The sequence below is a fragment of the Nelumbo lutea genome, chromosome 3 (genome assembly GCF_056320005.1).
Source record: "Nelumbo lutea isolate HS-2025 chromosome 3, American lotus-T2T, whole genome shotgun sequence".
Lineage (NCBI taxonomy): Eukaryota > Viridiplantae > Streptophyta > Magnoliopsida > Proteales > Nelumbonaceae > Nelumbo > Nelumbo lutea.
In genome coordinates this window covers 81621611-81634517 of record NC_142686.1, presented here as the reverse complement: position 1 = coordinate 81634517, position 12907 = coordinate 81621611, and the positions used below count along the sequence as shown (strand labels likewise).

The window sequence follows — 12907 nt, the reverse complement described above, 5'->3', positions numbered from 1 at the left end:
AAATTAGAGAGGAATAACGGGTTTGGAAGGAAAATGAGGATTGTGGATGCTTACCACCGGTTGATTCGTGCCGCCAGTTGACTCCACGCTGTCGGACTCGCTGAAATCGCCATCGGTGGCCTCTTGCTCTTGAGTTAGGGTTCGAGTGAAAATGAAACTATGGAAAAAATTCAAACGAATGAGGGGGAAAAATAGGGGGCTCGGGTTTTATTTTTACCTCACTGGTTGAATCGGAATGACACAGACTCATTACGTTAACGGAAATAGCAATTCCCAAATAGGGCAACGTGGACACCTTCTATTGGAGGGTTCATGTTCCTCGTGAATCAAAGGAGGGCCCGCACCAACATCAGCCCGCGAAACTAATGGACCTACAAGAGCAAGCTGCTCTCCCTTTCAGATGGAAGGCCCATGGGCCCAAAGACCGTAACCAACACCTTTTCCAAGATTAATGATGGCAATTTTTTCCATTTTCTAGATTTTCGCGGGGATAGCTCTAAATGGGGCAGGATGGGGATGATTTTTTCTCATGGGGACGGAGAGAACATTTCCCGCCCCATGTGATCCCCACTAATATATATGTATATGTATGCATAGGTTATATATGTATATATGTACACATAAATTTATACATTGATATTTTAAAAAATATAGTTTAATATGCTTGAATCTTTTTTTTCTAATAGGATTGTAAATTTTAATTATTTTGTTTTTATTTTTTAAATAAAATAAAAACAAAAAAAATAGTTAACATTATAAAAAATCATGGAGAATGAGGATCCCTACGGGGATGAAAATCTTCATAAAAACAGGAATGGGGATAACCTTGTTCCTGTTAGGAGGGACAGGGATGGGGCCTGCCCCGTTACCATTCCTAGCGACCACCGAAACAGAGACAACTTCTTTCCTCCTATTCGGTATGGGCTCTTTTCCACTATCCGCATGGTTTCCAATTCCGAATCCAAAACGAAGATCAAGCGGCCACCCGACACAACTCTTAAGATATAGAACAAATTTGCAGTTTCACAAGCATGCAACCTGAGAATGAAGCAACGGCAGCTGGTGTTTCTCCCCTTCAAACTCCCCTATCAAACACCGGTTAAGCCAACATTCCCTATCCCTTTACTCCAGCTCCAGTGACACAAACTCTAAGCCCTGACGGAGTCACGCGGACCGAAGCTTCTTAGGTTAGGCTCAAACCCAACTAAACATAGGAGAATAAGAAGATTGAAAAGCCCATCCCCCCTCTTTCAACTTTATTTTAGTTGGGCTGGGCTAGCCTCAAGCCCAACTAAGCATAGCAGAACAGGAGGAAGTAATAGGAAGAAAGACTGAAACTTCTAAATCACCAAAGATTGTTGATGTTTGGCAATCAAACCACTGGCAAATAACAAGCTAAGCCTCACATAATATTACTTGCAATATAATTCAGAAACTTAAGCTTCAGGAAGATACAATTGTGAACCACTAAGGAGCCATCTTGGTAACATTACAGCAGAAAATATTCCAATGGCTTAGCACCATATATTGAGCCTCTGATTGTTTACACTAGTGCAATCTTATTTGCACTACTATAAATTAATGGGAGTGAAAATGAAAAGGATACAAATTCGGGTCCAATATATGCTTTTGCATTTACTTTGCTTTGCTTTAAGATTTATTTTACTCTACCATTGCTATAAACAAACAGAATAAGATAAAAACTAAAACAAAAAGAATCAGAATTTGCACTCCCATACTTTTTGTACCAGTGCAAATGAAATTGCACTGCATACAAAGTACAAACCAGGCCTTAGAGCTTTCCAACTATAACTTCCCCTCCCCTTTGAATTTCTTGTAAAGTATATGAGCCCAACGCCATGTCAGAACTAACTAGGGGATGCCCGAAATCCTAACTTTTTTAACCCACAGAAAAGTAGCTTTTTCCAATCATTAACTTGTTTACAAAGCAAATTAAAGAAACAAAACAAATGCTTAATTGATTGCATTTGGATAATCCAAAATGAATCGATGAGTGATTGATTTGTGGACCATGGCATCCATTTGAGTTGTTCATTCTCCCCAAATGCTTAAGCATTAGATGCACCTTTTGACCACTTCAAATTAGTGGACATTATATTGGACATGCACATTTGCCTAACATTTTTGGATATATCCAAATTAAAGACCGTTAGTGCACTTTGCCTGTTGATTTTTGGGAATGTACAGCAAAGACGGGGCCAGGCCATGCCGTTGTTTGAGTTGTTCAATTATTCGTGTGTACACTTTATGGTATAGCAACATTTTGGATAACGCAGTTTGATATTAATCATTAATGTAGCTTTTGTGGTGTTTGATAACTGTTTGATCCTACTTCTCTCTTACAATCAGCCAAAGACTTCATTAGTATAAATGAATAGGAGTAGTCTACACTTTGGATGCAGGTGGTTTACATTTCATATGAGAGAATGCAAAAATGAATTATGCTATGGGATTGAAAGTGGTCCTCAATTTATATGAGAAAGGTAAGAGGAAGGTGGTGCAAAATTTACATCACCAACAAGCAGAAAATAAGACTCAATTTGAAAGGAATGCAAATACAAATATGTACAGTATAAATGTACATAAAATAATATAAAAATATAAGGATTTACACTCTGCGTATTTATATTTGTAATCCTTCCAAACTAAGCATAAAATAAAAAAAATGCAAATTTTGTGTCATGTTGGAATGCAAGTCTCCACTTCAATTAACAAAATCGAACTGATATTGTGGCCCCACCAGAATATCAGTTCACATAATTGAAGGTGGACCCATAGAAATACACACAAACACTTTGATTTCGTTGTTTGACATTGTGTAAGTCTGTGAGAAAAAGTGGTTTGCTGCGGATCTGTTAGTTGTCTAAATACTTTTTTTACTCGCTTGAAATGTCATAATATCCAATACCTTGGGCTGCAACTTCGGAGGTCTCTGAAATGCACCCAGCCCAAGGCCCATATCTGATGTTTCGTAATTTCTTCAAATTGGGTATCCGACTTGCACCCCCTACCAACGTTTTATATAACAGTTTTTTGAGATCCTGGCCTGACTCAGATGGTCAAACCAATAGACCCATTATTCAGTTCTACGGTTTGGACGATCAGGATCCCATCCTGCCCCTAATGGGGCAGGTTTCCCCTGACCCTAAACGGAGACAGGACAGAGATTGGGAAAATATTTTTCCCCGAATCGGGAACGGGAGGATGGGTTTTAAAATATCTTTAGGTTTAATATGATATTTAAATTATCTCTAAATTTTTCTTAAATTCTTAAAATCTTAAAATCTCATAATTCCATTTTTTAAGTACCCCCAAAGTATTATAATTCGATTCCTAAAAGACTTTCAAGTTCTTATATTATATGTGTAAATTGCTCATAAAATAAATAATTTTTAGAAAGTTACCTTACAGCAGGGAAAATTCAAAAATTACCCATCCCCGACAAAAAATAAACGCCTCACCCCACCACCAAACAAAGTATCTCGACTACGAGGCGGGGATGAAGAGGGGTGCCCCGCCCCTAACCAGTCCCGTTGCCATTCGTAATTGGAATGCCAATCCAACCGTCAAACCTGTGATCCGTGCAAAATATAAAGATTGATATCTAGCAATTTGCATGAAATCGAAAATGAAGTTCCAAAGCATCCGAACCCTAAGGCGGAGCCAGGGGTGGAGGAGGGAAGTCATATTATGCCTTAAATTTCTCACATTTATTAACTTTTGCCGCATCCATATCCACGTTTATTAGCTTTTGCTTTTTTGGCCCTCTCAAGAAAAAAAAAAAAATCCCCACTCCGAATCCACCATTTTAAGGGTCCCCTCCCAGGGCCAGACAGTTAGGATGTTAATTAAGCCACGCATCAAATACCAATTGATCACAACTACTGATGTGTCGGTGACGGAGAGGTTGTATCAAAGCTCCAAAATATCAGAAAAAAAAAATGTGAACGTTCATTGTGGGTTTGTTTATTGATTATCAAAACAGAAATCGTTTATAAGATCAAATTTATATATAAAATCATTCGGGTGGATCCATATTTTATCCGATCTTAAAGAGTTCTGTGTTTAGAGTTTTGACTTCTGAAGTTTATTCGGGTCCTACGCAGGACAATCGGATCCAATTGATCCTCAACCGTCATGATCAAATGGCCATTAAAGAAAATGAAGGTTCTTTACTGAGAATGAGCTTCGGACGCTTGGATCTATTCGGTGGAAAGAGACACATGGCAAAATTATTATACCTAGTCGTACTGTATGGGTCCTATATTCTGTTCAGAGCATCATGGGTTTGATGTTACATGTCCGGCTCTGTCACACCGTAGATTTGGCCGCCCCATCAGCACCGTCGGATGACTAGGCCGAAACTTTTTTGAATAATGTGGACTTTTTCCTGCATCTTACGCCACACTTTTAGATATTATTGCGGGACCCAGCTGCCCATTTACAAATAAGCACACTCTTGCTTAGTGGGGTACTGGGGCCAGTCTACAAGCTTTGTCTTCTTGTGATTTTAAGCTTCCATATCCTTAATTACGGTACCGTACGTGATTTCATGGAAACTCTCAGTCTCTTTATTGGATAAAAAGAAGCCAATGAATGATAAGCACGTTCATCTGAACATCACTATCTAACTGCCACGGTAACAATGCTTACTTAGACTTGCTTAGATAGATTTTACACGTGGCAAAATAGTTGGAATCGAGGTGGGGTTGAGTAGTCCACCTGTTATTTCAGCAAAGTCTTTCCTTAACTTTTTAGGCCAGCAGGCTTCTTGACGTGTGGGAAAACCATCCCCCACAGGCTACATGACACGTGGAAACCAACAGAGAGATCGGGCGGTGGATCTGGATTATCAGACAAAATCTCTCCACGTGGCTAGATGAAGTAGGTTAGGATCATCTCTCCCCACTCGCTTCACGTGGCACTACCTAACCTTGATACTTCCACAGAAGTATTGAGAATATGTGGCTTGCAATACGCCAATACCCCAATTTGTCCAAAGACCAGAGAGGGGCGGTGGCTGCAGCTTGGGGCTTGCGGCATAAGCCTTCCACGCGTTGACAGCCCGAGTTGTCTACTTTAGAGAGACAATCAAAAAACGTTTGATTGTTTGTGGTTGAGAGATCTCTCTATTAGTTGCCTGAGCTCACAGCAGAGACCTGAAACATGTTAATAATAGAGCTGGATGGATGTATGTGGCTACAGCCCATTTGGTGGCGTTTAAGAGCCAGAGAATTGAGAAAGCAGGCCAAGAAAGTGACAAGAATCACGGGGACTGGGTAGTTGAGAAAAAGCTTGAGTGGTATGACATTCTGGATCAAGACTTGGAGAGATTTTGCATAAATTAATTTCTTGCCATTAATTCCATGCATCTGATACCCTCTTTTTTTAATTCTCTATCCCAAAATTAATCAGATTGTTTTTATTTCTCTGTAAGGGTCAGAGGCAATTAATCAGTTTTTTCTATGAATCATTTGCATGAGAAATTAAAAGAAATATTATTTTTTTTGGATAAATCCAGGAAAAGGGCTTTTACAGAACGGGGGTATGTAGTGCATCCCCAGAAATCAAAACAGCTAACCATACTTAAGGATATATACTTGGCATGAAAGAATCAAATACAACATTATAGTGAACAAAGTTTGCCAACTAATCCGCCACAATGTTGCCTTCCCTGTAGGTATGATGATACTCCACTTTGGGTTCAATTATGCAAATTAAATTACTATCTCATCTATTAGGTCATAGCCGATTTGTTCCATCTGTAGTATTGAAATCAAAATCACTTGCTTTATCTAAGGGTGACCCAGGGGAGATGGCTGGAGGATGATAGAAAGAGGTGGATCTATGAAATGAATTGCTTGTTTATTTGATTAATTACTCTTTTAATGACAAGAAAGCTACCTCATTATCAAGATGATGAGTTGCACCAAAGATCTTTGATTTACTTCATTTCTGATGATTTGGTTGACCTAAGGACGGCTTACTTAGTTAAAAATTAGAATTAAGAAAAAAATTCAACGATTATCTGTTAGAAGTTAGAAGGTGGGGGTAGGGAAGGTTCAGCTGTTCTAATTTGTTGAATGCTAAAGTCTCTGTATGCAGTATCTCAACTGCTGTAATGTATATTGTGATTAAAATACATTACAGTTTTCATTGATCATCAAATAGTGAAATCATTTTATCGAGTATGATGACACCCCAATAAGGCATGATCACACCAGATATTTTTAATATTTTGAACTTATTTCGGGAATCACAAGATACTGAAATCCTTGAGACTCAAGTGAGCCGATGACCATTTTATAAAGTCAATGACGCATCAGTAGCTGAAATGGTTATTTGGCATCCCTCCATCTAACTGCAGGCTCTCTGTGGTAAGATCAATGGAGCTTATGGGAGGGGTGGCAATTTCAACTCTACCTGGTGGATATCCATCCTTGTCCACCCCGTTTTCAATGGGATGGTTATTTATTATTATTTTTTTTAAACAAATTTTGGGGTAGAAACTGGTTTTGGGATATAAATTTATGGTATTAGGCTAAACCTAGCGCTGTCCAACCTGTATATCAATGGAAAGCATATAAATTTATGTATTAAGTGTTGAATTTAATAGTATTTTGAGTTTTATGTCAAAGATAATTATTGATAGTTTATGTATTTTCTATATGCTTAAATCAAATAATAAAACATTAATTCATTTATTTTATTTGTTTATTGCTTATATATAATAGGAAATAATATAAAATTAGATATGAGTTCTGGACCCAACCTGTTAACCTAACCTGCCCCAACCTCAAATGTGGAAAGGGTGGGGCTAGGGAGAGTTTTGCATTTTCACATGGAGGAAGGAAAATCCAAATCACTACAAAGTTTTGGGAGAGTATAAGTTGGAAAGTCTACGGAGACAAGTAGGATCTTAAATTTACAAAACTCTCATTGAACCCACCCTATTGACATCCCTGCCTCAAGTGGAGACCACATTTCTGCCACACAACGTCCCGCTCCACAGCATGTCCCTGCCGTGTATTGGGAACATCTCCCGATGATAATATCAGAGCGGATGATGTCATCATCGGGAGATGCTCCCAATACATGGGGGAATGTGCTGTGGGGTGTTGTGGGGCGGAGATGTAGCCCTCAATTGCATCCTACTAAATCTGTCCCCACTCTTTAATCCCCTCTTATGTGTAATATGTTGGTTCAAATTTCCTCCATACATAATCCTTCTCAAACTCTCTGGGGAGATGTTCTCAATACACGGCTGCAATTGCTGTAAGGTGTATACGACAACCATTCTGTGAGGAGGAAATCCTTATTCGTAACATAAAAATATCGAAAAAAACAAAGCCACAAAGATGGTTTTCTCTAATCCACTGTTACAAGTAAGAGCATCTCTCTCGATCGGCTTCCTATCAATCAAAATTTTAACGCTTGTTCTTGTAATAAATTAAAGAAGTATGCAAGAAAATAAAAACCAAAATTGCCGACCAACATGATCAAGGTCTTGACACGATATATTTGAGCCCACATATATAAAATTACAGTATACTTATTGTGTTTTCTTTCCTTGAATTTATGCTTTCATTAGGTGAGAAAATGAGGAAAGCTTTTCTCCCTTTCCGAAGAAGACAAATAAAATTGTTTGAGTGAAGTGACATGAAACAACAATGACAATTAGTCAATCTCTCTAGACAATACTGTAGAAATATAAAGCCATCATCATATTTATTGCCAAAACAAAGACAACTCATGTCTATCAATGTATCAAATAATATCTTTATTGTGGCACATGTTGTAATAATAATAATAATAATAATTATTATTATTATTATTATTATTATTTTACCTATTGTAGATTTTCAAAAAGAAAGAAAAAAGAAAAACAGAACCCGTCAATTAGATAATTAACCAGTAAGAGATGTATTTGATTCTGTTTTCTGTCTCTTTTTGTGCTTGTGGGTGTGTTTTTGTATCTCCAAAATAGATTTTTTTTTTTTTTTTACATCTATAACTAATTATACATGTCAGTCGGAAATGAACTAAGAACCACCTTAGGTGAACAAGGAGGACTAGATGTTGTTGTTGTTATTATATGAAAATGTAATGGGGTTTAAAGAGAATTCTTCTTCCCCAGAAAGAACCAGATAAACAATTAAAGAGAGGACAACTGCTACAGGAATTATTTAATAAGATATTTAGAACATTCCATTTCTACCTTTGGAGTTGCTGTGGACTAGAAGGTACGTACAAAGGTACAAGAATAAGGAGATATTTGAAAATTCCTTTGCATATTTGAATATTTCAATTATTCTGTAACTTATGATTGCCCAAACAAATTCTGGTGGTGATGAAGAAGAAGCAGACAATAGTTGTAGCACTGAAAGGAGGGAGGATAGTTCAAGCTTTCTTTTGAGATTTCAAGGGAAAATACACTTCCCTTACAGATTCCCAAAATATATACACTCTCACAGTCTCACTGAGATGACACACAACAAAAGACGAAGAAGAAGAAAAGGATAAAAAAAGAAAAACAAAAAAACTGAAGGAGAAAAAATAGATAAAGAAAAATACTTCAATCTTCTAAATCTCATTATCTAGTTCCCAGCCTCTCAAGCTACTGCTCTCTTGAAGCCGCATTTGTCTGTTAATCCTCTGAATAAACTCCTCCACCCTTCTGTTGAGTTCTTCATCAGACATAATTGAGAACTCATTCTCTTCCTCCTTCGGTACCTCTAACTCCTCTTCTGACCTCGTTTCATGCTTTTCAGACTCTGACCTGAGTAGATTCTTCGTATTCTCATTGCCCATCTCATCAGAGATAGATTTCTCTGATTTACTACGGTAATGCATCGGTTTAATGTCCATTGTCTCAAAACGAGTTTCGGCATCAACGTCGACCTTTGTATGAGATTCAGGTGTCTTTTCTTCCACAGCTTCGGATTCTGGAGTCTCTTCTTTTGAAGTCTCAAGCTCTTCTGGAGTTTCTTCTTTTGGTATCTCTTGGATTTCAGCTTTCAGGGAGGCTTCTGGCATACTTACAGGCATAATTTTTCTTTCTGAGTAGATTTCTGGCTTCTTTTCGATATGAGCTTTAGGAACGTTCACGGGCGGCTGAGCTACGAATGAAGAAACTCTCCTAACTCTGCTGTTTCTCAAGTATTCTTCGTAGAGATCGTACTTCTGTTTGGAAGAGAAGGCGCCGGAATCAGCAGCGATAACGAGGATGATGACATTAGAGAGAAAAAACCAGAATCTGGTGTCTTTGAGGAGAGTGGCAGGGGAGGGATGGGAGAGGAAGATATAGATGAAGAAGGAGAAGAGAAAAGCTGACAAAGAGATACTCTTTACTTTCTGGGGTATCTCAATGAAGCTGGGTTTCATTGGCTTCTCTAAATCTAGCAGTGATTTCTCCATTTGCAGACAGAGATCAGGGAGCTGGGGGCTGGTGAGTCGATGGAGAGAAGTTCTATTCACTGTGCGTGATTGGGTTCGGATTAATTTTGAAAAGAAGTTGTTGGTTGAGGCTTGAAGTGAGGGAGCGAGGGGTTTTATAGGGGGTTTAGCTGAACACGAGGACAAGACGAATCTACTGGGTGGCTAATAATTGAACCGTTGAAGTGCAAATGCCCCAGTGCTTTTACTGTATTTACTAGAATGGTACTTGGTTGATTCTTATTTCTTTCCCTTTTTCTCTTTAGTTTTTTGTTGGGAGGCTGTGGAATCATGGTGGAGCCCTCCTTGAACTCAATCCATTGGATGAAACCTTCTCATGGATCTATAGCCATTAATGTCAAGAAGGGAGCTAGGTTTCAAGAGAATGGGGTTTTGTTGCAAGGGCTGTGTCCCCATAAGAGAATTCTGATGGGTTTTGTTGATTAGTTTTAGGACAGCTGCCTCCAGAACAGCTCTTCTCTGATCCCAATAATTGAATATGAAAATTAGTTTCGTCGGTATTAGTTCTGAATTAAAAGAGCCCCACAAAAAAAAAAAAAATCAAAAGAAAGTTAGGTTGTCCTGCTTCCTTAAGGGCCTCTTTAGGGCAAAAGGTTCTTTGTTTTCTTCTTCTCTTGTGGGGGAGTTGAAATGAAATTTTTCATCAATGCCCCAAATCTTTTAGAACAAAATATTATAAAAATTGGTTTTTGCACTTAAAAGGGAGATGACCTTTTTTCCCTTGATCAAACAGATCAGATGGAAAATTACTACTAAGCAACGTGTCCTTTGATAATGAAAATCTTGTAATTTTGGGGAAGTAATGAAGTGTAACTCTAGCACTAAAGAGCTCATGATTTAGCACATGACCTCTGTATTTGTTCTCAGCAAGATTTGTTCTAAGAAGAAAATCATTTATTTGACACATGTAGGCTCTTAGTGGCATACAACTGAACTCCAATTGAAAAATAAGAAAGCCTTGTAATCAGGTGTTCAACCCCTAAATCCTGATGCGTTTCCAAACATAGTAAAGGTTTTCGAACGGCTGTTGATCTGGACGGTCGAATCGTTTGGCCTGGGGATCGTTTAAACAATTGGTTTTGTTTTATTTCAAATTTAATATTTAGTTAAAAACCGTTGAAAAAATTAATAATTTATTGAATCCGGTGATCAAACCGTCGATTTATTGACTCATTTAACAGTTTTTATTGTTTTTTATTTTTTAATTATTTTTCTTTTTTTAATTTATTTATCAGAATGAAACTATTTATTTGAACCAAACGGTCAGACCGCCGATCCAAAAACCAGTAACTAGAATAGATGATCAAAGGCATACTCCTGAAATCTGATCGATCTCAAGCAGATAATGCTCAGTGTGGGTCCTTCATTTTTTGTTTTTTTTTTTTTTGTTTTTTCCTACAGCTCCAATTATTTCATTCCTTTCCTTTTTCTTTCGAACTGATTAGGGGTACACGTGTCCCAATTGATCCTTAATTAACCCAAACTTCCTCCTAGTGATCATGAGATCGAAAATCAGATGGTAGACAGCCAAGTCACTTAGATGTTTGCCACGTGTGTGGCTGAACAGAGAAGGTAAGAAATGATCATCAGAATTTCTTCAATAGAAACAAATAATTTTTTATGTGAGAAAATGAAAAAGGAACAAACAATTTAAAAAAGGCATCGATAGAGATGACTGTCGCTTCCCTTATTCTTCTTCAAAAAAGTTGTAATAATCAGTGAAGGCCATATATAATTTTTCCTTACTAGTTAAGCTTCCTTCTACAACGCTTCTTCACTTTGTTCTTACACATTTTCCTCATGAATCAATTATATTGGTTCTGGTTTTGGTTATGTGGTTTTTGACCCGTTTTGTAATTGTGTCAACACCGATTCTTGTTGCTTCAAACCGATTAAGACGTAAATTGATTATTATATATTTAATAATTTTGGTTAAAAGTATTTGTATTTTTATTAACATATGAATAATTTATTATTTTAATGTTATAGTTCGACATACCATGATGCTGGAATGACATGATACTGAAAAACTTACAATCAATTATCAACCGGCACAAAGAAGTAATTAAGGGAAAATGTATGTTATCAAAAGAGTTTTGACCAATAAAATTAAAACACCCTATGAATTTTGATGAATACCACTTGATCGGTCACCTCTTTTATGATACCGGTTGATTGGTTATAAAATTTTCGAATATCATAATTGAACCCTTTTATTTTTAAGAAGAAAGAAATTGTAAGTTGTTGTTATCATATGTAAATAATTATAGATAGATGCATGTCAAAGTATAATTGGGCCTAATCGGGTTGCATCGTTTGGTTCTGGATTTGTCTTATAGAACCGATCAAGATTGATTAATATATAATTGTCTCGGTCTAAAACCAGACCCGAACCACTGACATCTCTAAAATCAGATAAACTTGGGAAAAGAAAGAAAAAGTTAGGCAGCTTCAAGCTTCAAGAAACTTTAAATCTGGGTGAAGACCATTGGATTGGATGGTCCAAATATAACTTGAGTTTGACAAATCACCAACCTCGCCTGTACTATAGAAAAGTTATATTCGGACCACAGTAGAGAGAAGCCTTGGTTGATGGTGTTCATCGTACTCAATGCCCATGGTTTCAGAAAGAAAGCACGTAGCTAGTGAAGGGTGGATCAAGGAATTCTCTTCCTTTATTCTTTCCTTTGTCTGGGAAGAGACGGAGCTGTTTAAACTTTAAACGCCTGTAGCAACTAGCAAGTAGTAGTAACTCTAAAAACTTCTTTTTCCTTTCGGAAAAGAGGCAAGCAAGCGTGGTTTGAGGAAAAGGGGTTCGAATCTTATTGATAAACGACTATTAAAAAATAAAATAAAAAGGAAAAAAAATCTTATTGATGAAAGATTTTGACATGTGGCTATTCCCATGGTTTCTTATAAAATTAACGGATTGGATTTGAGACTTGAATCCTCCATGCACTACAAGAAATTTGACTTCTAACAATGGACAAAACCATCGCGAGAAGTCCTTAAAATCGTTGCTAGAGACCTATAGCAACGGACCAGCGACGGATACAAAATTGATGCCTTTTCCACGGTGGCAATAGGTTCTGGCAACGGATAAATAATACCGTTGCTAGAGACATCATTTAGCAACGGATGTAACAGCTGCTACAGTCTTAATCTCTTGCAACGGACATTAGGTCAACCATTGCTAAAATGGTTATAGCAACGGACAAAACCGTAGCTAAAAGAGTGCAAAAGAAAAAATTGGTGGATATGTTGCTAGGGTTATTCTCTAAAACCGTTGTTAAATGATATCTATAACAACGGTTCATTAAGAAAACCATTGCTATATGTAGTCTTTAGCAACGGTTCATTGAGAAAACTGTTGCTATATATAACCTTTAGCAACGGTACATTAAGAAAAGCGTTGCTATATGTAGCCTTT

At 37.4% G+C, this 12907-nt stretch overlaps 2 protein-coding genes across 7 annotated transcripts in view; both read right to left on the bottom strand.

Moving 5' to 3' along the window:
- Window positions 1-209, bottom strand: part of LOC148865978 (uncharacterized) — a 38048-nt gene extending 37839 nt beyond the window's left edge. For 3 of the 6 annotated variants that reach the window (XR_016109294.1, XR_016109293.1, XM_088975415.1), the window contains exon 1: window positions 55-202. Coding sequence is in view for 1 of the 6 variants with exons in the window: in XM_088975415.1 (XP_088831541.1) it covers window positions 55-113 (59 nt within the window). In the remaining 5 variants the exon portion in view is untranslated. Of the gene's footprint in view, window positions 1-54 lie in introns of all 6 variants that reach the window. The other 3 variants (XR_016109302.1, XR_016109296.1, XR_016109295.1) reach the window with 3 other exon arrangements.
- An 8395-nt stretch (window positions 210-8604) lies between these two features.
- Window positions 8605-9438, bottom strand: LOC148865977 (uncharacterized). The gene has a single exon (XM_088976406.1). The coding sequence runs from the start codon at window positions 9436-9438 to the stop codon at window positions 8605-8607; it is 834 nt and encodes a 277-aa protein (XP_088832532.1).
- Window positions 9439-12907: the final 3469 nt, after the last annotated feature.

Bases quoted from the DNA above. Each gene is read 5' to 3' on its own strand.
- LOC148865977 (XM_088976406.1), bottom strand. From the start codon at position 9,438: ATGGAGAAATCACTGCTAGATTTAGAGAAGCCAATGAAACCCAGCTTC.